Raw genomic sequence first — 27347 nt, 5'->3', positions numbered from 1 at the left:
CGATTTTCCAGCATCTGCAGCTTTTCTTCCTGAACAAAGATTAAATTCATACTGATTCTTTGTTCTTTTCCAGTGCTAGAGGGCCATTCCTTGTATCAGGGATGCCAGTGGTCATAGCATGGGAGAATAAAGCAGTGACTAGCTTCTGACATGTGAAGGCAGGGGACAATGCATAAGCAAAATCTGCCAGTCTCCCACCTCTAGAGACAGTATCAAATTGAGCATGGACACTTGTCGTGTATCACCTGGACATAAATGTTTACTAAACAATGCACAGAAAAGAGGCTGATTGGTATCGCTTAATATTATTGCCACGTGGACTGAGATAGAGTGAAGAACTTTAGTTGGCATGCTATCCGGGCAATCTTATCATACATCAGTGCAATTACACAATGCATGAGTACACCAGTAAAAGGGAATTGTGTAAAGTATAGCATTACAGCAACTGAGGAAGCGCAGATTTAAAAAAAGTGCCAGGGTGTCTTGGAAGATCGTGAATACATGCTTAGCATATGAGAGGTCGTTTAAATGTCTGATAGCAATGGAGATGAAGCTTTTGCTGAATCTGGCGGTACATACTTTCTATCTGTTCTGCCTGATGTGAGAGGGGAGAAGAGTGAATGGGTATGAGTGGTCCTTGCTAAAGTTAGTTGCTTTTCCAAGGCAGCATGGAGTGTAGATGGAATCATTCATATGGGGGGGGGGGTTGCATGATGGACTGGCCAGTGTCCATAACTCTGCAATTTCTTGTAGTCTTGGGCAGGGCAGATGATTGTATTTTTGGAAGGGAATGTGGGAATTGGGAACGAGTCGGGCTTGAGGGTAGAGGCTGAATCGAATACTGTTGTCCGTACGAATATCGCCTGCTGCTAACGCCCTGAGATGGTGCAAAAATTGTCTAGCAAAAGGCAATTGTGTTACGATGGTGGAGGAGCAAGCTAGATTTACTTTAATGATTTACTTTTGCACGCTGGGCCACACTTTCTCTGTAGCAGGATGTGTATAAAGGTACACAAAAAAGAAACTCAGCGGGAGGGCAAATCTGGAGCCGAAGGAAATTGTGTTTGTAGGCACATCTGGAGCCACACGAGCATTCTTCATTTCACTGCACATCTCGTATGTGTACAAATAAAACACTTCTTGAGTAGATCTCACCAATGCCATCCCACTCTTTATACACCCAAGATAACCTTCCTCTCCACTAATGATTTACAAACATCCATTTTGTTGTGTCTCGTGCATGTTACTTTGGATGCCGTGTGTCTGAAATGGAAAATGACTCGCCCCAAGACCACAAGCCCTCGACCACAGTAAGGTACAAAGATAAGCCCCACATGTGCATCACTTTAGGATCGTGACTCACAACTTGATGGGGAACCCAGTTTGAACTCTTGCACTGACCTCGGCTAACAAAAAATGGGATGAATTCCTCAAGTTCCTTTGCCGGTCAATTACTCCTGGCAGTGTCAGGGATGTGCGAGGTAATAAACGGCTCCTGATTAAGTGCAGCAAGGTTTAGCCAAAATGCAGAAGTAGATTTTTTGGCAATGGCGCCTGACCCGAGAATCCAACACAATGTGGAATGAGAAAATGCAGCTTGTCTCGTCATAGGCTAATGTGTCCAACAAACCTACTATCCGGGCATGGATTCAGCCAGTATACCTCGAGAGAAGATATCCATAAATTAAAGCCTTGTATTTTATTCCTGGCTGATTCCCAAAGGCATGCGTTGGGTTTTTGGTTAGAAGACCAGTGTTTCAAATCCCCTCTGCTACCTATAGTTCCCACTGATTTATCTACCTTAAACAGGCCCCTCTAACCAGCTGTCAAACTGCTAGCAGCATTGTTAACCAAAAGAATTTGCATTTATATAAATCTTTTTCACAATATTCCAAAGTGCTTTGCAGCCAGTTCGGTAGTTTTGAAGTGTGGTCACCGTACTAATATCACAGCCAATCTGCCCACAGTGGACTCTTCCAAATGGCAAGTAATATTTATCAGGCTCAAATAAAGTCACAAAGTGCTGGAGTAACTCATCGGGTCAGGCAGTATCTCTGGAGAACATGGATCAGTAACGTTTCAGGTCGGTTGCAAACTGGCATCTGCAGTTCCATGTTTCTTTACAATGATCAGGTCTTCTGGTTTAATAGCCTCAAATGAAGGATGAATTTCTGGCTGGGAAACCTGTGGACATAGATAGGGGACATAGGGCCTTGGGACGTCTCGGGATAGTCAGCATGGCACTGGAGTACCAGGCCGGATGCCAACTTTCTACCCTCTGGAGGGTGTAGTGCACCCAACGACTTTGTGACTCAGAATGTGAGCATTCTGCTCAAAGAGGGACCCGGTGCTGAAGGGCCACCGAGAGAACAGAGGAGGACCCGGAGTGCAGGGCCCGACCATCTTGGGACTATAATGAATATTTTGGAACCGTGTTGGCTCCCTGTAGGTTGGGCCTCTTTGGATACTTTGTGTATTGTAAGCAAAACAAAGATCTTCACTGTACCAAGCACATGTGACAATACCGTATCATCACCCTTGTTGGTCATCACTTGATCCAAGGGTGAGCTAGCTCCACCATAGTGGATGGTGGTAGATGTTGGATCAGAGACGACTCCTTAATCTGATTCTGAATCCATCAATCAACAATGGATGGATTTGGATTTATAGTGAGGAGATTCCAAAGATTTTGCTATTTATGGCAGGCTGCAGTTTGATGGGGTTTGGACATCACCAAGATTGGTTGATGGCCAGCACCTACCAGATTTGTCGAGGTGTACCCTACATTTTATTTCCTCTGAGCACCTCAGGACCTCTGACGGTGATTATTAAAACACAGGAGTATGAGACTCGATCAGCGGAGAGCTGGGCATCTGCGCAGATTGTCCAGTCAGGATGAGCTGAGGCCTGAGGATCGATGCCTCAATGCTAGTGACAATGTCTTTGGCAAAAACATGGATAATATTGTGGAGATTTATTTGTAAATCAGTTTAGTTTATTGTCACATGTACCGAGGTACAGTGCAAAGCTTTTGTTGCATGCTATCCAGTCAGCAGCAAGACAATACATGATTACAATCGAGCCATTTACAGTGTATGGATACATGATTAGGGAATAACATTTACTGCAAGGTAAAGCCACCAAAGTCCGATCAAGGATAGTCCGAGGGTCATCAAAGAGGTAGATAGTAGTTCAGCACTGCTCTCTGGTTGTGGTAGGATGATTCAGTTGCCTGATAACAGCTGGGAAGAAACTGCGTCTCTTAATGTGCTTCCTTCATTCAATAGTTCAATGGTTATTTATTATCATATGTACCAATATACAGTGAAAATTCAATTTTTGCATACAGATCAGTGATTATTGCCATGCATAAATACGTTCCCCAATTAAATACGGAATATACAGAAACATCCCATATACAAGAGTCACCAGGTTTTGGTGCCATTTTCAACATCCAAGTTGCAGCCGGCCATAGAGGCCCATTGCAGCCGTAGCCTCCATTTGGATTGTCCAGCAAACCGCCCTCCCTCTCCCCGCCTGGCCACCTTCAGCCTTCGTGCAGCCGACCTCGATGGCGTAGAATATAAGACCCCCAGTTCTGCTTAACGGCCTTTTGTTTTGTAGCGTCCGCCACCATCATCGACTGTCCGTACGGTTTGAAACCGCGCCGGTTCCCGATCCTTGGGGATGAGCAGGTTCGGGGGCTTCCATCTCCGGGTGCGTATCCAGTTCTGCGGTGGGCGAGCCAGGCGGGCTGCCGGGGTACATCCACGACCTACGGCCAGCAGTGAGCTTTCACCGCGCGCGGCCCATCGGGAGCTTGCATGGGGCAGGAACAGTGAACACAATTAATGTCATTAACAGTTCAAAGAAGAAATTGAAGTATGTCAGATATATAACGCAGAAACAGGGCGTTTAGCCTAATTAGTCTGCATCTGTACATAAGTGCCACACAAGCTTTGTGTTCACATATTTTCACTACAGATCATGTCCCAAAATAGCTGACGGTTCAGCAGTGGTTTGGTTGCATTCCTGGCGTGATTATGTAATTGGCTTTACTTTCAAGTGACCAGACTTTGAAGAAAGGCTAAGAGAGAAAACCTTAAATCAGTTCTAAAGTAATTGAGTTTGAGACCCTGTCTTGCAGGTGGGCTGATGTTATCAGCTAAGGCCCAAGTCTGAGTGGGACCCAGACGTTAATCTCACCACATGCACTTCACATCAACACAAACAGCTTGGACTTGTGTCGTACATCCTATGCAATAAAACGTTCCAAAACACTTCACAGGAAAGCTTATAAAACAGAAATATAGATTGAGACCGTAGGAAATATTCGCAGTGATGGCAGAAATCTTGGCTAAAGGGGCATTTCTTAAGAAGTGTGACAAAGCAGAAGTGATGCGGAGAGGCCGGTGGGTTTAACTGGAGGACAGAGGGATAGAAGATTGTAGTGCTGGAGCGTGTGCATTAATGATGGCTGGACACCATCATTACAAATGGACAGGGGCCAATTCAGAAGACGTTATCCTGAGCGCACATGGTCTAACACCATCAGGCAACATCCTGTACAGATCGTCTGGAGAGGCTTCCAATCTAAATCAGCGAGGAAAATATCCCAAAACCTAGAAATCTAAGGAGATTCATTTTCTGGTATCGTAGAACAGTAGAGCGCAGGAACGGGCCCGTCGAACCACATGATGCCAAGTTAACCTGATCTCATCTGCCTGTACTTGATCCATATCCCTCTATTCCCAGCACTTCCATGTGCCTATCCAAATGCCACTATCATATCTGCTTCCTCCACCACCACCCCTGGCAATGACTTCCAGGCCTCCACTACTCTCTGTACAAACAAGGCTTGCCCCGCTCATCTCCATTAAACTATCCATCTCTCACTTTATAGCAATGCTTTCTAGAATTAGACATTTCCACCTTGGGGGAAACACGATCCAACACTCTACCTTATCTATTGCTTCTCATTATCGATGGAGTCTTAGTGGAAGAAGGAATACTGAAGAAGGGAAACACAAAGTGCTGGAGCAACTCAACAGGTCAGCCAGCATCCCTGGAGAAATGGAACAGGTGATGTTTCGGGTTGGGACCCTTCTTCAGACAGGCCCGACCTGAAACATAACCTGTTCCTTTTCTCCAAAGATGTTGCCTGACTCATTGAGTTACTCCAGCACTTTGTGTCTATCTTCAGTTTAAACCAGCATCTGCAATTCCTTTCTTCACTAGTTTTGATTCATTCAGCACTCGCCATCCCAGTGAAACAGTCTTCTAAACATATAAAATTATTAAGGGATTGGATAGGCTAAATGCAGGAAAAATGTTCCCGATGTTGGGGGAGTCCAGAACCAGGGGTCACAGTTTAAGAATAAGGGGTAGGCCATTTAAGACTGAGATGTGGAAAAACATTTTCACCCAGAGAGTTGTGAATCTGTGGAATTGTCTGCCACAGAAGGCAGTGGAGGCCAATTCACTGGACATATTCAAGAGAGAGTTGGATATTGCTCTTAGGGCTAACGGAATCACGGGATATGGGGAGAAAGCAGGAAAGGGGTACTGATTCTGGATGATCATCCGTGATCATATTGAATAGCGGTGGCGGGCTCAAAGGGCTGAATGGCCGAATCCTGCAACTATTTTCTATGTTTCTATGTTTCTAAACCTTTTCATTCAGATATTTAATAATGTGATTCCTATTTACTCGGTGAAGCTCATTAAAAGCATTATATGTTCTATTTTGCAAGACATTTCCCTTGAAAGAGTTCACCTGGTGTCAGTATAGGAAGGTTCCTCTGTGGTGTGAGGTAATGAGGAGCTCATTGCTTCCGCTTTGGGGCTTTGCTGTGTTCTGATCCTAATTGAGGCAGAGTCGTCGTTGGAAGGAGACTTTGCGAGCTGTCGGCCTGTACAATAAATCAAATAAAACATCTGCCGCTCCGAGCCGGAACTAAACATGAATGAAAGGTTTCTCGGGCCATTAGGTGAGCCAGTTCTAAAAGATATACCAGGTATTTATTCCTCATAGTGCAGGCTGCAAAACCAATCAATGGAAATTCATCTTCAACCTGGGAGTAATGGCAGCCATTTGGAGTAATTTCCATCTTGGTATTAAACAAGATTCTGTTTGCTTCTCCTGCAGAGCCAGCACCAAACGTTGCTCCTTCCTCCCCCATGAAGCTCATAGTTCCTCACGGAAGCAATGGATTCGAAAAGCTTACTTGAGGCACAGTGGCGCAGCTGGTAGAATCGCTGCCTTATAGCGATCCTGACCCCAGGTGCTGTCTGTGTGGAGTCTGCACATTTACCCTATGACTGCGTGGGCTTCCTCTGGGCGCTCCGATTTCTTCCCACATCCCCAAAAGAAGGAGCAGGCCTTTAGGTTAATTGGCCTCTGTAAAATGCCCCTGGTGTGCAGGGAGTGTTCACGAAAGTGGGCGAACATCGAACTAGTGTGAACGGGCGATCGATGGTCACAGCGGACTTAGTGAACCAAATGCCTACCCATGTCCTCCAGCGATACTGGCTCACCCACCGGGTTATACCAGGACTTTATGTTCTATGCAGGATTCCAGCACCTGCAGTTCCTAGTGTCTTGGACTCAAAAAATTGAACATAGTCATTCCTGAATAATCCTGCTCTTTTCTAAGTCGCACAAGCAATTAAGATTATCCAGTTTAGGATCCCAATAAAATAATGAAAAGACAACTTTGGATACATAGATTAATCTTGGTTAATGTATCTGTTGGAAAGAAGAGTGTCCCATAATGATCAAAAATGAGCAACCTGACCTTGAGAGATTTCATTGATGCAATGGACTGCCAACTGGGCCGACTCTGCTCATAAGAGCTATCTAAACTTGCTAATTCTACCTGAGAAAGTGTTTTATTTTTAATGTAGCCATGTTCTGTCAGACAACACTGGGTCTGTGAGTTCCCTTGCATCAGAGAATCTGTGCACATGAAATTCTGCAAATGGTCACCAACGTTTTGCTTTTGCCAAGAGTACAGAGCCACTACTTCATTCAGCAAGCTGGAAGGCAGCTCCTCAGCCAGTGAAAGGCAAGGAACTGGCGAGGGGGAAGAAATGTCTTGGTTGAAATCGTTACGGAGGAAGCAGGAACATTTGGAGCTCTTGGGGTGAATGGAGGAGTAATGGGACAGGTTCACGGGCAACACAGTGGTTACAGCGTTACAGTTGCTGCCTTAAGGCGCCAGAGACCTAGGTTTGATCCTGACCTCAGGTGTTGGCTGTGTGGAGTTTGTAGGTTCTCCCTGTGACCGTGTGGGTTTTCCTCGGGTGCTCTGCTTTCCTCCCACTTGCCAAAGACGTGCAGGTTTGTAGATTAATTGGCTTCTGTGATGTGTAAATTGCCAATGGCGTGTAGGATACTGCTGGTTTACGGAGACTTAGTGTGCTGAAAGGCTTGTTTACAGGCTGTATCTCAAAAGTCTACAGGTTAACAAAGCAACCTGTTTCTGCTGGGGATTCCCAGGGAAAGGGGTGGAATGAATTGAAGTGGGATCGTGTGCAAGGGAACTGAGCGGTGCTATGAAAAGGCTGGTTCTATTGCTTTCCTCCATTTGATTTTCACTGGGGTTACCCACTGGATCATTGGTGATCTTGGTCATTTCTCCCAACTCATTAATCTGTAGTCCACGATCCTTTTGTCACACTCCACCCATAGCATACCAAACTCCTGGCTGGCTCCATGTTCTCTGTGTTATAATGAGTACTTTAATGCTGCCTGAAATTGCCACCATTCAAGAATAGCACAGAAGTGCTGTTGCAACAGGTTATGATAAATAAGAGGGACAGTGGAACTCCTGCTTCCTGGAAACGACTTGGGCAACATCTGCTTTTGATTTAGTAGAGGGAAGTTATACTGCCAACTGCTCAATGTAGAAGAGTTGTGCCTCCATAAGTGTTAGTGTGACTATTTTAATAGCGCCGAGCCTCCTTATCATCTAATTATACCAGCAGCTGTAGGGGCAGCGCAGTGAAGCAGCTTATAGAAATTCCTCCTCAAGGCGCCTGAGACCGGATTCGATCCTGACCTTGGGTGCCGTCTGTGTGGAGTTTGCACGTTCTCCTTGTGACCATGTGGGTTCCCTGCCACATACCCCAAAATGTGTTGGTTTGTAGGTTAATTCTCCTCTGTAAATTTCTCAAGAGAGTCAAGAGTCAAGAGTCAATTTAATTGTCATTTGGACCCCTAGAGGTCCAAACGAAATGCCGTTTCTGCAGCCATACATTACACACAAATAGACCCCAGACACAACATAATTACAATTTTACATAAACATCCATCACATAGCTGTGATGGAAGGCCAAAAAAACTTATCTCTCCACTGCACTCTCCCCCCCCCCCGATGTCAGAGTCAAAGTCAAAGCCCCCGGCTGGCGATGGCTATTGTCCCGCGGCCATTAAAGCCACGCCGGGTGGTGCGAGGTCGCACACCGGGTCTTGATGTTGGAGCCCCCGGTGTGCGCTCGCAAAGTCCCACGGCCATTCCAGCCGCGCGGGGCGGTGTAGTGAGGCCCCGCTCCAGGAGCTCTTCAACCCCGCAACACGGGCGGGGGAAGTCGCCATTGCAGGAGCCCCGAAAAGCGGTCTCTCTCCAGGGAGCCGCGGGCTCCCAGCGCCGCCGTCCGCAGACCCGCAGCAGCAGCCTCCGACTCAGCAGCGGCATCGGCAGCAGCAGCAGCAGCAGCAGCAGCGCTCCTCCACCGCTCCAACCGCTCCGGACTCGGCCAGCCCCGCGACGGCGACGGTGAGTAGCACCAGAGTCCCCGGCTTCTTCCTGTTGGAGGCCGCTCCTCGTTGCGGCCTCAGCGACACCTGAGACCCGACGAGAAAAAGGTCGGGTCTCCAGTGCAGGGAGAGATTTAAAAAGTTCCCCCCCCCTCCCACCCCACCCCCCCACCCCCCCACACACACACCCCAACAAAAATAACAAAAACTACATTTAAACACAGACAGAAAATAATAAAAACGCGGACAGACTGCAGAGGCCGCTGCTGGCCAGAGCCGCGCCGCCTACCAGGTGTGCAGGGAGTGGATGAGAAGCTGGGATAACACAGCTCTACTGCGAATAGGAGATCGATGGTCCACATGGACTTGGTGGACCCAAGGAGCTGTTTCCACGCTGTATCTCTAAACTAAACTAATGTCTACTATTGTGTGGGAAGGAGCTGTAGATGCTGGTTTACACCGAAGATAGATGCAAAAAGCTAGAGTAACTCAGCTGGTCAGGCAGGAATCTCTGGAGAAAATGAATAGGTGAGGTTTCGGGTCGAGACCCTTCTTCTTCCAGTCTGAAGAAATGGTCTCGAGCCGAAACGTCATCTATTCCTTCTCTCCGGAGATGCTGCCTGACCCGCTGATTTACTCCAGCTTTTTGTGTCTATCTTTAATGTTTACTAATGTGTGGCTGTAGTTCAATAAACTGACTTGACTTGTTGTCAAGCCCTTCAAGATGCCCTACTGATGTGGACATCAAGATGTCCCACTGATGTGGGCAAATGCAATAGAAATAGAGAACCCTCTTCTGGAGGAGTACAGGAGTTAAACAACCTGAAACCCAACGTGTGGCTTCCTCATCATTGCAGTAGCCAGATGAGGTGATGACTGGTGATGGCTGAGGTTCGAACCTTCCTTCCTGAGTTCAGAGAGTCTCGCATGATTAGGCCAATGAGTAGTGTTGGAGTTTGCTGCCAAGACTCTAGTGAAGGCTCGATTCAACCAGACTGTTATTGTTTTAAATACAGACTAACAATGGCCATGAGATTAATGCAATTTAATCCCCCCCCCCCCCCCCCCCCCCCCCCCCCCCCCTCCATCATAGCACCAGGCTCACAGCCAGGATCCTGACAATGTGATCTCTCTGGAATTTGGTCGTTTAATTCAAGATTTCATTTGTTTTTCAACTTCTTTACTTGCTCGAGAGATTCCAGCCCTGGAATATATCTGAAACATTATTTTTCTTTTTCCCCAATTTTTTTTAAATGATTTCTCAATATGAAAATATGTTTGTTGCCTTTTCTTTTGCTAACCTAAACAGTCTAGCTTTTTACAGAAGGAGCAATCCCTGTGGAACAATGGCAAGAACCTATTCGAGCTCTCGTCAAAAATAGGGCCTTGATGCCGTTAAGAATGGGGCAGAGGATGTAAGTCCTCTCCCCACCTGGCACCCAGTTCAAACACGTTTACTTCTGGTCGAAAGACTCTGAATTAAAATTCTGCTTGAATGAAAACATTATGAATAATGCAATCAAGCGAACTTAACTTCACCCCCCCCCACCTCAAGGAACAGAAAGTGGCCAAAATAATATCCTTGTGTGTCTCTAGAGCCTCTAGCATCCCATCCTTTCTTGTGTTATGAAGCCATTTTGACCAAAGGGCCCATGTCTTCATGTTAAAGAAGGAACTGCAGATGCTGGAAAATCGAAGGTACACAAAAGTGCTGGAGAAACTCAGCAGGTGCAGCAGCATCTATGGAGCGAAGGAGATAGGCAACGTTTCGTGCCGAAACGTTGCCTATCTCCTTCGCTCCATAGATGCTGCTGCACCCGCTGAGTTTCTCCAGCACTTTTGTTTACCTCCCATGTGTTTACCTCCTATGTGTTGGGGCCAGTTCAAGAAAGTAGAATGATTTGGTAATCCTATGTTATCCCATCACAACTTGTGGACCAGGTTCTGCTCCGATGCTCCCATTGTTGAATAACCAAGCCACAGTATGTTCATTGTAACACCGAGGCAGATACAAAATGCTGGTGTCACTCAGCGGGTCAGGCAGCATCTCTGGAGAAAGAGAATAGGTGACGTTTCGGGTCGGGACCCTTCTTCAGACACGCCATCTTGAATCAAATAATACACAAACGCAACAGGTAGTACGAAGAGAAAAATACCAGAGTAGAGCAAACAGTGTTAGAGCATTTTAGTGCTCAAGTTACAGTGCAGAAAGTGCAGATTAAAAAAAGCGCAAGGGCTGCAATGAGGTGGGCTGGAAGACCAGGCCTAAATCCTTAGCTCGTGAGAGGTATATTCAGTAGTGTGACCTCAGTGGGGAAGAATCGTCTGACTGAGCCACGGTGTCAACCCCTGCCCTGACCTGACACAGCTCGGATGGATCGAAGCAAACCATTCTGCCGCCCATGATATCCTCATCTGGCCGTCAACCTTCTACGTGTAGTGTAAGCCTGTGTCTTATTTGTGGAGTTTTGCTTGATCTTATCATCATTGAGCGCTCCCATAAACAAACGCTCTACAACGAGGGGCAGGTTTACTCCACAACAGTGATGCATTCAGGGCTCAACTGCAAGTCTTGTGCTTTGTTCTGGATTTTCCTCGCAAAACCTTCCCAATTTCCGACCACTTTTTCCTCTGATGAGAATGAGATGCACCTTTCTAGTACTGGCCAAGGTTTTGATGGCCAGCTCTGACAGCCTCTGATTCATCTTTTGTTTGTAACGCTCACCATTAAAGGGAAGTACAACCCGTGCGAATTATCGTTGCAGCATTTCAGCGTGGGCGTGCACACTGCTTGCCTTGCCTTTCAGTTCACAGAAAATGCTGGGAACACTCAGCGGGTCAGGCAGCCTCTGCGGAGCAAGAAACAGTTAATATTTCAGCTCAAAAACCCTTCCTCAGAAACAGAGATTTTATTTTTTCTCTTTCCGAGTTCTGACGGTGTTGGGCCTCTCTTCCTCTCCCCACAATTGTTGCCGGAGCTACTGAGTGCTTCCAGCATTTTCACTTTTTGTTTCCGATTTCTGCAAACCGCAGTTTGTCTCGTTTCCGTTTGCTTCCCAACTCCTCTGCCTTCTCGCGATACCAGTGGAATCTGCAGCTAAAGCCGCCTTTGCCCCGCACTCCCTCACAACCCACCAGTCCTGCAAGGAACACTGTGCCAACGGTACAAGAAAGAATTTGAACGAGGGAACCTAACCCCCCCCCCCCCCCCCCCCCCCCCCCCCCCCCCCCCCCCGGACTTCTTGGCCGAGAGTCTCCTGCCTTGTAGAAGCCCAATTGTAAATGTCAGTCAAGATTGGGGCTTAATCTTGGGCCTGCTTCTTGGCAGCGTTAACTCTGCTCAGAACTTGCCAAAGCTTATCATTCATTAAATCTGATCCTTTTGGATCTCAACGCCAAACTGCAGTCAGCAGCATATTTTACATTCTGCTGCGATGTTGCCTCTCTAACAACCCCTGCGCTGAGCAGTAAGCATTGCCTGTCGCCAGTAACCATCCCCTGGCTTGCTTCATTGTTTGAGGCACCAGTGGATGTTTTCAAACCTACAGTAGCTGCTCTTTGTTTAGCATTATTTGAGGCTACTGCAGAGCTAGTTCTGCCAGCTGCTCTCAGTGGGTCTGCTGCCAACTGGCTGATCGGCGACCCGAAACATTTGTCGTTACCACAAACTTTTTAAATAGACGTGGTTTGCGTTGATCCGTGCCCGCCACCTCCCTGCCACCCCGTCGCTGGGATGTCACGCCCTTCTCCAGCCACGTAGCATGGACTCCTTCATTCCTGATTCTATTAAGCCACGGCCTGCAAAGGTTGTGGGATCCTGAGCTGTGGGTACAATCCACAAACGCCACAAACGCTCTGCACGCAACAAAATAAGACTCTATTTTCTACAGCACATTTCATAACCTTTGGATATCGCAACTTTGTTTACAGCTGGCCACTTTAGTGTAGTCACTATTGATTGATCGAGTGATAGATACAGCATAAAAACAGGCTGTTTGCCCCAGCGAGACCTCGCCAACTAAGATCATGCTAGTTCTATGTTATCCCATTTTCTCATCCGCTCCCTACACACCAGGGGCAATTTACAGCGGGCCAATTAACCTGCAAACCCACACATCTTTGAGCTGTTGGTGGAAACGGGAGCACCCGGAGGGAACCCACACGGTCACAGGGAGAACGTGCAAACTCCACACAGACAGCACCCGAGGTAGGTCAGGCTCGAACCCGGGTGTCTGGCGCTGTGAGGCAGCTCTGCCACTGCACCACCAATTATACAGCAGAAGATGGGCCTGCCAGTTTGTTAAGCAAGCTTCCACAAGCAGCAATGAGATTCAGTGCTGGAGCCACTAAAGACTGTAGTTGCTGGAATGTGGAGCAAAAATAACAACTGCTGGAGGAGGTCAAGACAAAAGGAACTGCATATCCTGGATTCCTGACCAAAGCACAAGGCGCTGGAGGAACTCAGCGGGTCAGGTAGCATCCGTGGAGGGAATGGATGGCTGACAATTCGAGACCCTTCTTCAGACTTGGGAAAGAATTTGGGATATACGTTTGGCACAAGGACCGTTCAACGTAATCAACAAAAAGGTCGCCACAGCTGGAGCCCATTCGAGTGGCCAGGGCTACACCTTTGACGAAGAAAGTGAGAGGAGTGACAAAAGATGTTGTTGATGGGATGGTGAGAACAAGTTCCATCAGCGGAAGGAGAGACGTAGTCGCGACAAGAAGGGTCATAAGGTCATGTGATAGGAGTAGAATTAGGCCATTCGGCCCATCAAGTTTACTCCGCCATTCAATCATGGCTGATCTGTCTCACCCTCCTAACCCTAGTCTCCTGCCTTCTCCTGCCTTCTCCCCATAACCTCTGACACCTGTACTAATCAAAAATCTATCCATCTCTGCCTTAATGTCCATTGACTTGGCCTCCACAGCCTTCCGTGGCAAAGAATTCCACAGATTCACCACCTTCTGACTAAAGACGTTTCTCCTCATCTCCTTCCCAAAAGAACTTCCTTTAATCCTTTAAATTAGCCCTGACCAAAAGTCCACAGATGCTGCCTTTCTGTACGGCTACAATCTCATGGATCTAGAGGCAAAAAACTTGCTTGATTGACTCCAGCAGTTGGTTCTTTGCATGAGATTCTCAGTTGTTGTTTGCAAGGTTTCACGTGGGCCTGGCCGTGGTCAACATGTCGAGCATTGGTGGGAATCAGTGCGTGAGGAGACATGGCTTTGGGCTGGGAACGACACAGTCTGCTCTGCAGGCAGTTCACTGTGGACCAGACAAAGAGATGAAAACAGCATTGCAACCACTTGTGGGAAAGGCAAAATATGCTTGCAATTTGTTTGTATGAATTTAATTCCGAGCTCTGTTTTTACCTCACAGCCTCAGAAGAAAGAGAAGGCCTTCAGTGCTCATAAACAGCCTGCTCGGGACTTTATTTTACAATGCTGAATATTTGGATTATTTTAATAAGGAACAAGAATAGCCAAGAGAATTACATTTATTTAGTTTGTTCACCAAATGACGTCTCAAAAAGGGTCGCCTACAGGGGATTATTCCGTAGTTTCTGCTACTCTCCCAGATTTACATGGCAATCATTTCAGTTCAAAAAATGCACCAAGAGTGAGGAATCGCAGTCAACCCTTGCAGATACAGCATGAAAATAGGCCCTTCGGCCCATTGAGTCCATGCCAACCATTTATAGAGTCTAATTATCCTACAATTCCACACGTCTTTGGGATGTGGTGGGAAACTGGAGCACCCAGAGGAAAACCCATGCAGTTGCATGGAGAACGTGCAAACTCTACACAGACAGCACCCAAAGTCCAGATCGAGCAGCGTGGACGTGGAGATGAATGGTCTTTATGAGGTGATGGGGCATCTTCTGTGGTTCAGAGTGCAAAATCCAAGCACTGTGGTGAGGAGACTTTCTGAAAGGAATGTGGTTCAATTCTGATATATCAGTTTTATCTGATATATAATTCTGACATCGTTATATCAGAATTATATATCAGAGTTTTATATATATATATATATATATACATGCTCTCACCCCAACCATGGACTGTTTACCCTCCTACCATCCGGGAGGCGCTACAGGTCTCTCCGTTGCCGAACCAGCAGGTCGAGGAACAGCTTCTTTCCGGCGGCTGTCACTCTACTCAACAACGTACCTCGGTGACTGCCAAAGACCAGCCCCCCCCCCCCGGACACTTATTATTTTTTTTATTCAAATCGTTTGCTATGTCGCTCTTCAAGGGAGATGCTAAATGCATTTCGTTGTCTCTGTACTGTACACTGACAATGACAATTAAAATTAAAATTAAAATTGAATCTTAACTGATATATAATTCTGATATAACTGATATACGCACCATTGTATCTGCATTTTAGTGCCTCCTTTTGAAATTCACATTATTGTCCTTTGAAAGAGATCCAATCATTCGGTTTTAAATACTTCAATGCGACTAAAAGGGAGAAAGTGCAATGTCTGAATCAAACTCATTAAAGCAATTGACCCAAGCTGACTTCTCACAACCAAGAGTTCAACTCTAACTTCACTTCCCCAGAAGCTCAGCATTGTAGAGTTCCTTCCTTCCTCTCATTTTTCCTTCCGCTGGAAACAGATTTCCACGCGGTTCCGTGAAGTCACGTGGTCACCGTGTTAGTACTGAAGGTTTGGAGGTTCACGACCAGCTGAGAGACAGTTAGCCTGCTTTTCTCCCCACAGATGCTGCCAGATCTGCTGAGTATTTTCAGCCTTTTCTGCATTTATTTCTGATTCAATTCAAAAGCATGGCATTTTATGGTGGAGCTGTAGGGGTTAAATGGGCACACCTTTAGAAGGTTGGTGGTACAGTGGCACAGTGGTAGAGCTGCTGCCTTACAAGTGCCAGAGACCTGAGTTTGATCCTGACTATGGGTGCTGTCTGTATGGAGTTTGTATGTTCTCCCTGTGACCAGCTGGGTTTTCTCCGGGTGCTCCGGTTTCCTCCCACACTCCAAAGACGGACAGGTTTGAAGGTTAATTGGCTCTGGTATGTAGGATAGAACTAGTATATGGGTGATCACTCGATGGGCCGAAGGGTCTGTTTCGACACGTATCTCTAAACTAAACTTTGAAATGGACTTAAAACTAAATATGCCTCTTTAGCTTTTAATGTAGAAATCAAGGTGAAAGGTCAAAGTCCATAACTCAGGACATCAGGAAGGCTTAAAGAGGCACGTTAAATTGGAAACGACTGCTTTAGCTGTTGTCACATCGATCCCAATGACCAGATCGTGCCACATCAGCCTGGGATTTTGTTGCTTATAATTCACTTGGGGCAATGTGAGGCCAGGAATGGGGTCAGGGTGGGAATGTAAAAGATGAGGCTTAAAGTGCTGCAGTAACTCACTGGGTCAGACTGCAGACCGGGGATAGATGGCGTGTTGTGTCGGGACACTTCTTCAAGTATCGTGTGGGGCGGGGGGGATTGGCAGGGGTGACATCTGGAAGTGAAGAGATGCTACCTGACCCGCTGAGTTACTTCAGCACTTTATGTCTTTTTATGTTAGCCGGCATCTGCAGTTCCTTGTTTTCGACATGTGGCTTCACTTTGTTGGGAAAATTGTTTGTTCTTGAAAGACTTTGAGGTTAATTTTCCTTTTGTGAGCGCACTGTTTAATTCATCAGTGGCATTTACATGGTATGCTTTTTAACCCAGCCGATTTAGATTCTTGTATAGCAACAACGTGGAAAGGCTCTACCGACAACCTCTTGTGCTACCCATGGACTTGTTTTCTAATGATGTTTTGCACGAATGCACAGTCTTTCTATTCGATGTCTTCTGGAATATAGGTGTCATTTATGTTTGCGTTATCTGAGTCTACGCGCTGTGATGCTGCTGCATAAATGTGTTTTTTATCACGCCATACCTGTGCTCATGGCAATACCCTCAACATGACTTGACTTGAACTGACCCAAGGTGAACTTCCCTGACAAAAGTTTCATTGTAATCTAGAAGATTGAGGGGGGATCTTATAGAAACTTACAACATTCTCAAGGGGTTGGACAGGCTAGATGCAGGAAGATTGTTCCTGACGTTGGGGAAGTCCAGAACAAGGGGTCACAGTTTAAGGATAAGGGGGAAATCTTTTAGGACTGAGATGAGAATAACATTTTTCACACGGAGAGTGGTGAATCTCTGGAATTCTCTGCCACAGAAGGTAGTTGAGGCCAGTTCATTGGCTATATTTAAGAGGGAGTTAGATGTGGCCCTTGTGGCTAAAGGGATCAGGGGGTATGGAGAGAAGGCAGGTACAGGATACTGAGTTGGATGATCAGCCATGATCATATTGAATGGCGGTGCAGGCTCGAAGGGCCGAATGGCCTACTCCTGCACCTTTTTTCTATGTTTCTATGTTTCCTCTCCAGAAGCTCGTTGGAGTTATATACTGAGTCACTGTGTGGTTTCTTGATAGTTGCCAAACACTTTAACTCCCCTTCCCATTCCCACACTGACCTTTCAGGCCTGGGCCTCCCCCACTGTCAGAGTGAGGCCAAACATAAATTGGAGGAACAGCACCTCATGTCTAGCTTGGTCATCTTGCACCCCAGCGGTATGTATATTGATTTCTCTAACTTCAAGTAACCCTTGCATCCCCTCTCTCTCCATCCCTCCCCACCCGAGTCATCGTACTAGTTTCACTGTCACCCTGTTGAGTTTCGCTGCCCGTATAACTCATTATCTCCTAGCCCACAGCCAACAATGGACCATTGTGGGCTCCACCTTTCCTTGATCATTGTTATTTTTTGCATATCTCTCATTCATGTTTTCTATACTTCTCTATTTCACCATCTATTTGTCTCATTTCCCTTTCCCCTGACTCAATCAGAAGCAGGATCTCATCCCGAAACGTCACCTATTCCTTTACTCCAGGGATACTGCCTGACCCACTGAGTTATTCCAGCTTTCTGTGTGTACTTTCAGTTTAAACCAGCATCTGCAGTTTCTTCCTACACAATAGCATTGTCGGCTTGCTTCACTAATCTCCTTGATTTTATTTCTATTGGTTCTCGATCACAATATCTTACACTCGAGGCCAAAGTCTACCCCCTTAAACCCCTTCAACACTCTGCTGAGGGGTCAATCTCGGGAAGTCATCTGCCCATTTCCCTTGGTCAGTCTGAAGAAGCATCTCGGTCCGAAACGTCACCCATTGTTTCTCTCCAGAGATGCCGCCTGTCCTGCTGAGTTACTCCAGCATTTTGCGTCTATCTTTGCCCATTTCCCTTCACAGGTGCTGCCTGCCCCGTTGTGTTCCTCCAGCACTTTGTTCTTTGCTCAAGATTCAACCATCTGCAATTCCTAATGACCACTCCCTTATCTACACTCCTGATTCTTCCAACCTTGTTCAACAAACTTTTGGATTGTTTTCTCTGGCACTCTGGAGGTTGAAGGGAGACCTGATACGAATATATAAAACGATGAGAGGCATAGATAGGGTAGACAGCCTGAGCCTTATTCCCGGGGTGGAAGTGTCAAAGACTAGAGGACATGGCTTTAAGGTGAGAGGAGCAAAGGTTAAAGGAGATGTGTGGGGAGTTTTTTTTCACAGAGGGAGGTGGTTGCTGAAACACACTGCCAGTGGTGCTGTGGTGCTGGAGGCCAAGATGATAATGGGATTTAAGAGGCTTTTAGATGGAAGTGCAAGGAATGGAGGGATATGAAGTGGGTGCAGGCAGAAGAGATTAATTTACCCTAGCATTATGTTTGGCATGGACATAGTGGGCTGAAGGGCCTGTTCCTGTTGCAGAACTATTCTATGTTCTGTACTATTCAATGTTCTTTATCAATACCCAGCATTGTAGCTCTTCATTGCAGTTCTCCAGTTTAAATCTTCCAAACCTTCACTTTCAATTAGTGAATCTACATCTTTCCTGCTGGGTCATAGAGTCGCAGAGCATGGATACAGGCCCTTTGGCCATACTTGCCCATACTAACCAAGATGCCCCATCCACACTAGTCCCATCTGCTTGTGTTTGGCCCATGTCCTTATAAACCTTTCCTATCCAGGTCCCTGTCCAAGTATCTTTTACATGTTCTGCCTCAACCACCTCCTCTGGCAGCTCGTTCCATGTACCCACTACCATCTGTGTGAGAAAGTTGCCCCTCAGGTTCCTATTAAATCTTTCCCCTCTCACCTTAAGGCTTTATCCTCTGATTTGTGATTTTCCTACTCTGGGTAAAAGACTCCGTGCTTTCACCCTATCCATTCCCCTCATGATCTAACACACTGGATCATGTGGCACGATTGGCCCAGCAGTAGAGTTGCTGCCTCACAGCTCCAGAGACCCGGGTTCGATCCTGGCTATGGGTGCTGTCTGTACGGAGTTTGTACGTTCTCCCCGTGACTGCATCGATTTTCCCCGGGCGCTCCAGTTTCCTCCCACACTCCAAAGGCGTACAGGTTTGTTGGTTAATTGGCTTTGGTAAAGATTCTAAATTGTCCCTAGTGTGTAGGATAGTGCTCGTTTATGGTGATCGCTGGTCGGCGCGGACTCGGTGGGCCAAACGGGGCCTGATTCAATGCTGTGTCTCTAAACTAAACTAAACCTCTATAAGCTTATCCATCAGCCTCCTGCACCACAAGGACTAAAGCCTGCCCAGCCTTTCGCAATAGCTCAGGCCTTCGAGTCCTGGCAACGTCCTCTTGAATCATCTCTGCACTCATTTCTGTTTAACAACTGTGTCCTTTCACTGTGCACTCTGTGCGAGTGAACTCTTCCCTTGGATATCGAAAGAAGATTTCTCCCAGTGAGTAATTGCTGCCAATTTGTATCTGATTCGCGTTCCCGATAAGGACGTCTCAGGCACGGAAGAGTTGCCAAGACCCATGAGAAACTCCTTTCTATTTACTTGTTGCATTCTTTCAGCTACTATCCATTCCCCAGTTCTCAGACAATCGTACTGTTATGAGAAAACAGCAATAAGAGCCTTATCAAAACATTTCCACCAGTAGTGTACATAAAATCTGAACCAGTTGTGTTTTGCGTTAGGGTAGAAATCCAACCAGTACTGTATGTGTACTGCACTGTTCAAACACAATGGAAAACAAATCAAGTTGTTGTACGATTTACTGCTGTTTTGAAGACTTGCTGTGTGCATAATAGTTGCGCTCATAACAAGCAGTGTATGTGAATGTCTTGCCTTGTTTCTGTGAGATGAGGCTTGGTGGAGCAAAACATGAGGCAGTGTCAGGACGCTAGTAAACAGGGAGGAGATAAGAGACTGCAGCTGCTGGAAACCTGAGTAAAAAGCAAAGTGTTGGAGTAACTCAGTGGACCATGAACCTGTGGAGGGAACTATCTTTCACTCTGCCCACAAATGTCCTGACCCAAAATGGACCCGGTCTGTCTATAAAGGGCCTGTCCCACTTGGCCATCATTTGCGCCTCATTTACGCGTCGTATATAAAATAGGTCGACGCGTCGTGACGCGTGGGGTGTGCGTGGGCGACGCACTCAATGCGTAGGATGAGGCGTGGAATCGTATGCGGTGGCACATGGTATCGTGCGGTGCTCCAGGATTTCGTAATGTAACAAAATCCTCGCGCGCCTGTGTGACATAACGCATACACACGCTAACGCATTGGCGTCCCGACGTCTCACGTGTATCGCGTGGTGGCACATGGTTACGTCACCGTATGTCGACATCCGTAACCATGCACCGCAGGGTATTCTAATAACGTCACGCACACCAGACGGCTGTGCTGACACGTGATTTGTGCGCGACGTTGCACACCACGACGCATCGACCTATTTTACATATGAGTCACAAATGACGGCCAAGTGGGACAGGCCCTTTACCCTCCACAGATGCTGCCTGACCCTTCAAGTTTCTCCGCTGGTTTAAGATTTATAATTATGATTATTTTATGGTTATGAGATAAAGCAAAAAACTTGCAAGTTATTATAATCCAGAACACACTGCCTTAACGGTATTGGAAACAAGTTCAATAGTAATTCTCAGTTTTCCTTATAAGCAAAAAGGTGCCGGTATAAATATCAATTAAAAATTAAGCTATATTTAGCAACAATTTTTTTCAATCAATATATACCCAACATGTAGGATGCTGGTTTATACCGAAGATAGACATAAGGCGGTGGAGTAACTCAATGGGTCAGGTAGCATTTCTGGAGAAAAAGGATGGGTGATGTTTCGGGTCAGGTCCCTTCTTCATATATCCAATGTTAGGGTCACTTTAACTTGCAATATAATAAATCAGCTCCAAGTCTAAATAAATAAATGATCAAATTAATTCACTTGCATTGTCTTTTAGCTAAACATCATTAATATACATACATGTCAATGTTGCCGGAAAAACTCAATAATGACATAAAGATTTTTAAAAGGTGTCGGTACACCATACAGCCCACGCACCATCACAAAAAAAAAGCACTGATCATTCTTAAGAAAGAAATTGTTAAGTAGTTGTCTGTGTTTACATGGGAAGGCCAGGGGATTGCTCTTTACAGAGAAGCGCCACAGTCACAAGGAGCAGAACGACACCCCTCCCTCTCCTGTTGTGTGATTCACGCACGGGGAAGGTAGGAAATCAACCAGTGGTATTGGTAGAAGTGAGATGTGGACCAGCGCTAATTCCAGACCAATGTTGCCTTCACATCTCACTATCTGTCAGTCACGGCACCCCTGTCGGCTCGACTCATTGGGTTCATGTGGAACTACGGCACATTGCTCCCAGCAATAATTATCCCTAATTACAGTCAGGATTGGAAGCCAAACCATCTCCAGTAGCTGAGCCACAATTCTACAGCATTATCCAAATTAACCAGTGTGCGGGATACAGTAGCTATGAGAGAATCCCTTTAATCAAAGTGGTCTGTTTCTTTCCAGGGATTTTCTAGTCCACGCTTTGGATCAATGTCGGCTTTCAGACCTGCGATCCTTAACATTAAGGTTCACATCAAATCCCTCCCTGTATCTGCAACCTACCCCAGCTCCGAAATCCTTGGATATATAGAGCATAGAACGGAACAGTGCAGCACAAACAGACCCTTTGGAATCACAATGTCTGTACAGAACATAATACTAAGCTCAACTCTCATCTACCTGCACATGATCTATATCCCTCCATACCCTGCATCAATCCAATATGCATGTGTTTGGCTCGAAGGGCCAAATGGCCTACTCCTGCATCTATTTTCTATGTTTCTATCTGTGCTTCTCCAGTTCTGGCCACTCTCCCAGGTCTTGTTTTATCCACTCCAAATTTTGTTTTTATAACAGAATTATAACAGATTCCCTAAGCTTTAGAATCCATTCCCTGTGGGAAAGGCAAGAATGTCATAAACATATACCAACAGTAACAGCTTTGATGACTGCTATGATAAAGGATGACATTGCGGCTCAGTTCTTCTTATCGAGTCCACATCACAAGATTAGAAATTGTTCAGCCAGAGCTTCTTGTGCTTCTTGTGTGTGGTGGTGGAAAGATTGGTGGAAACAGGGCCGCGACGTGAATGCTCTTTCCTTGACCCCATGGCATCGTTGATGGAGCTATTGCCTCTCAGCACCAGATATCCAGGTTGAATCCTGACCTCTGGTTCTGTCCATGTGGAGTTTGCATATTCTTTCTGTGCCCGTACAGATTTCCTCCCCCATCCGAAAAGCGTGAGGATTGGCTGCTGGAAATTGTCCCTAGTGTGTAGTTCTGTAAACATAGAATATAGAAGAGTACAGTACCGGATCTGTACAGTGCAGTACTCATCTTTTATCCCACAATGTCTGTGCCAAACATGAAGCCAAGTTAAACTAATCTCCTCTTCCTGCACATAGTCCATATATCTCCATTCCCAACATATCCATGTACATACTGAGATGCCTCTAAAACACTACTATCATATCTGCTTCTATCACCACCTCTGGCAGTGTGTTCCAGCCACCGACCACTCTGTCAACAAAAATTGCCACAAGTATTCCCTTTAAACGTTCCAATTTTCCCCTTCTGACCTATAGCTATGCCCTTTAATCCTTGACATTTTCACCCCGAGAAAAAAGGTTCTGAGTGTCTGCTCTATCAATGCCTCTCATAAGTTTCAACCTCTGGTGCTCAAGAGAAAACAATCCAAACCTTTGTCCAATCCCTCCTGATAACAAATTCCCGTCAATCCAGGCAGCATTCTGATAAGCCCCTTCTGCACCCTCTCCAGTGCCGCCTCCTTAGAGATGACCTTATTCAGAGTTATGGAGTTGTCGGCTGATTAGTAAACATAGTGACAGTGCGGCAGTGTGTCTGGAGTGATGGTGGAGGCAGCGTTTTGTGAAGGGTACACTTGGTGAGCGCTAGTACATTCTGGAGGGCACACACAGTGCAGGGTACAGACAATATGATGGTGAACACTGGGCAGTACACAGCAATGCTTGTTAAGTTATTTAAGTGCAATGAGCATATTTGCTGGTTCTGTAATACTCCGAGTTGTTTCTCTTGGGTTGCCCTGTATTTACACAGCTGAGGTGGTGGAGTATAATATCTCTCTTGGAAGTATATCTGTCAACTTCCATGTAAGACACAGATGCCAAGCAGCAATTTTTTGTGGGATGTCTATGTTGCTCTCAGTAAGCCACGAGTGTAACAATGCCGCAGGACCCAGTTCTGACCGGGGCTGTGGAAATTACGCAAAGGCTATTTCTGAATGGTAAACGTTGACTACAGCTCAGCCGACAACTCCATAATTCTGAGTAAGGTCATCTCTAAACTCCTGGACCTTGACCTTGGGTCCTCCATCTGTAACTGGCTTTAGGACTTCATGACTGGTAGAACTCAGTCGGTTAGAATGGGTCAGAACATTCCCTCCATGCTGTCCTTCAACACTGGTGCTCCTCAGGGTTGGGTGCTCAGTCCTCTGCTCCACCCCCTGTACACCCATGGCTGTGTGGCCAACTAGAGTCCAACATTTTGTTGTCTCTGTAATGCATTTTGTTGTCTCTGTACTGTACATTGACAATGACAATTAAAATTGAATCTGAATCTGAATCTGAGAGTGCCAACCCTGCCCTTAGATTCACTGATGTTGCCACTGTTATCAGCAACAATGATGAAACAGAGTACAGGAAAGAGATCGGGAACCATGTATCGAGGTGTCAAAACAACCTAGCCCTTAACATCAGCAAGACAAAAGATTTGGTTGTTGATTAGGAAACAAGGAGGTGAACACCTTCTGTAGAGAGTTTAAGAAGGAACTGCAGATGCTGGAGAATCGAAGGCACACAAAAAAGCTGGAGAAACTCAGCGGGTGCAGCCGCATCTATGGAGCCTTCTGTAAAGAACTTGACAAGTTCATCTTCCTAGGCATCCTTATCACCAGCAACCTAATTAGTCCTTTCACACTGATAGCTTACTGACTTTTTTTCGTGTGTTTACTTTCTTAGGCGACTGAGAAAATTAAGCAGGGTTATGAGGAAGCTCTCAAACTTCTATAGATGTGCTATAGAAGGTACAAAGTGCTGGAGTAACTCATTGGGTCAGACAGTATCCCTGGATAACACTGATGGACGCTGTTTTGGGTCTTCATTCTGAAAGGGGTCTCAACCCAAAATGTCACCTATCCATGTTCTCCAGGGAAACTGCCTGACCTGCTGAGTGACTCCAGCACTTTGTGTTCTTTTGTGCATTCGCCAGCATCTGCAGTTCTTTGTTTCTGCTACAGAAGGTGTTTCAACAAGGTGCAGCTCAGCTTGGTATAGCAACTGCTCTGCTCTTTGGCCGTCTGAACCAGCAGAGAGTGGGGAACACAGCCCAGCCCATCACAGGCTCAGCGTTTCCTCCCATCCAGTCCATCGTCACGGTGTGTTGCATCAGGAAGGCTGGATGTGTCGTCAGGGATTCCTGCCACCCTGGTCATTCCCTTTTCTTTCTTCTACCTTTCGGAAGAAGATACAGGAGCGTGAAAGCGTGGGTGTCCAGACTTAAGAACAGTTTCTTCCCCACTGCTATATGAATCCTGAATCAATCCCCTTTATCACACCCCCTTCCCAAAGATGCTGCCATGTACTCCAAGTCTTAACTCTGCCTCACTCAACTCAGTTATTCTCTTGTTGCAGTTCAGAATTTTCTCTTTATGTTTGAGTTACCTCAGACTGCACTACAGACTTTGCACTACCCTGCTGTTTTGCACTCATTGTATTTATTCTTGTATCAACCACTCTCTGTGTGGAATAATTTCTTCTTGGATCTCCTCCCCACCTCCTCCTCCTCACCTTTAGCCTCTACCCCCTTGTCCTAGACACTCCCCACTAAGGGAAAATGATTCTTGCTTTCTATTTAGAAACAGAAACATAGAAACTAGGTGCAGGAGGAGGCCATTCTGCCCGTCGAGCCAGCACCGCCATTCAATGTGATCATGGCTGATCGTCCCAAATCAATAACCCATGCCTGCCTTCTCCCCATATCCCTTGACTCCCCTAGCCCCTAGAGCTCTATCTAACTCTCTCTTAAATCCATCCAGTGACTTGGCCTCCACTGCCCTCTGTGGCAGAGAATTCCACAAATCCACAATGTTTTTTCTCACCTCAGTCTTAAATGGCATCCTCTTTATTCTAAGACTGTGGCCCCTGGTTCTGGACTCGCCCAACATTGGGAATATTTTTCCTGCATCTAGCTTGTCCAGTCCTTTGATAATTGTATATGTTTCTATAAGATCCATGTACCATCCATTTCTGTCAAGTGGGCTATTCTGGCCGGCTTGGTGCCAAACTGCTTCTTGGTGAAAGTGCAGTCATCCAGAAACGTGGTGAGTGTCCCATCATCAATATTAAATCAAATGGTAAATGAAGGGAAATCTCTTACCCAGAGAGTGGTGAGAATGTGGTTAAGAACTCTACACCTATAAGAACTGGGCCTTGAAAATGGTGCCAAATCTGGTTAGTGATTATGTATCGTCCTACTGGTACTGAACTATATACAAACATGAATTTCACCGCACCTTGGGACAAATAAAGTACCATTGCACTTCTCATTGGGAATTGAGGTGATGATGAGATCTGAGAAACAGCTGCACTGTCACAAACAAAAGAAAGATTCTGAAGAATACCTTCAATGGGTCAAGATGTACAATATGGAGGATATTTCTTTTTAGACCCAAGTAACTGTACGGATAGTAAACACTCAACCGATCAGACAGCTTCAATGTTAATGTTTCAGGTAGACCTTTGTCAGAATAGTACAGTGCAAGGGGGGTATAACACAAGAATAGTATAACCCCAGAGTATTAGAGGGTGCGGGGTTTTACATGGGATGAGCTGCCAGAGGAGGTAGATGTGGCAGGTTTAATAACAATATTTAAAAGGCACTTGGATGGGTACATGGATAGGAAAGGTTTAGAGGGATACTGACCAAATGCGGGCACGTGGGACTAGCTTAGAATGGGGTTTAGCGGAGCCGAGACCGAGAGTTGGATCAATGATGTTTATTACAAACGGTAACAAAGAACAACGCGAGTCTATCAGACAGCTAAATAAACAATGCTGCATCCACAAGTGTGGAGCTCGACTGAATGAAAATGACAGAAAGCGCGCGAAACACGCTCCCCGCGCCCACGTGACTGGAGTAGCCAATCCGTTCTTCTTGCTCAGGATTCTAGCACCTGTAGTTCCTTGTTTCCCCACCAGGACAGTATGAACAGGTTGGGTCAACGGCCTGTTTGTGTGGTGCATGTTGACAGTGGCGGACTGGGTCTAAAAATATTGGTTGCCAGGAGACAAAGAGGGCCCACTTCATCAGGGGCCCACTTGCCATCGGGCAAGCTGACACCCTGGCCAGTCCGCCACTGCATGTTGAGCACAGCTCTGTGTGAGGTCCAATGATCTACCTGTATTCTCTCCTGCTGTGCCTCAGGCTCCTGGTCGGCGCGCCGTGGGCTGGCGTTGGAAAGCAGAAGACCGGCGATGTGTACAGGTGTCCAGTGAAGAACCAGACGAGCTATGGCTGTGGCAAACTGAACCTAGGTATTGTATGTGTCATCAGGTCAGGGGGGTTTATTTCACAAAGGGGGGGGGGGGGGTCCGATTGGGGTTGAGAAAAGAAAATCCCTCATCCACACCTGATTCTGTATCACTGAGTTGTAGCAACAACTGATCGCTAGGAGTGGGCTGGTAAGAGGGTGTACTGGGGTAATGCCTCCAGCAGGAGGTGCCCCTGGGACACAAGGATGGCCGGGCATGGAGAGGAGAGGGATGTCAGTTTGCGGGAACTGCTCCAGTACATCGAGCATGCGGGACGATCCCGCACTTTGGACTTTTAACGATGGCGCCAAAATTGTGGCGCCTACATGTGTAATATAGAAAATAGGTGTGGGAGTGGGCCATTTGGCCTTCGAGCCAGCATCACCATCCAATATGATCATGGTTGATCATCCAAAATCAGTACCCCATTCCCATTTCTCCCCATATCCCTTGATTCCCTCAGCCCGAAGAGCTAAATGAATCTAAAGGGCCTGTCCCACTTTCCGAACCTAATTCACAACCTTTTTTACTTTTGGACATTCACGACCTTTAGGACATTTTTCATCAGGCTAGAAAAA

General features: G+C 46.3%; 1 protein-coding gene across 1 annotated transcript in view; it reads left to right on the top strand.

The window, feature by feature from the left end:
* Window positions 1–27347, top strand: part of itga11a (integrin, alpha 11a) — a 124741-nt gene that overhangs the window by 18203 nt on the left and 79191 nt on the right. The window contains exon 3 of the mRNA XM_055661444.1: window positions 26663–26772. Within this exon, the coding sequence (XP_055517419.1) occupies window positions 26663–26772 (110 nt within the window). The remainder of the gene's footprint in view (window positions 1–26662; window positions 26773–27347) is intronic.

Source organism: Leucoraja erinacea, chromosome 33 (genome assembly GCF_028641065.1).
Source record: "Leucoraja erinacea ecotype New England chromosome 33, Leri_hhj_1, whole genome shotgun sequence".
NCBI lineage: Eukaryota > Metazoa > Chordata > Chondrichthyes > Rajiformes > Rajidae > Leucoraja > Leucoraja erinaceus.
This window is presented reverse-complemented; position numbering and strand designations above follow the sequence as displayed.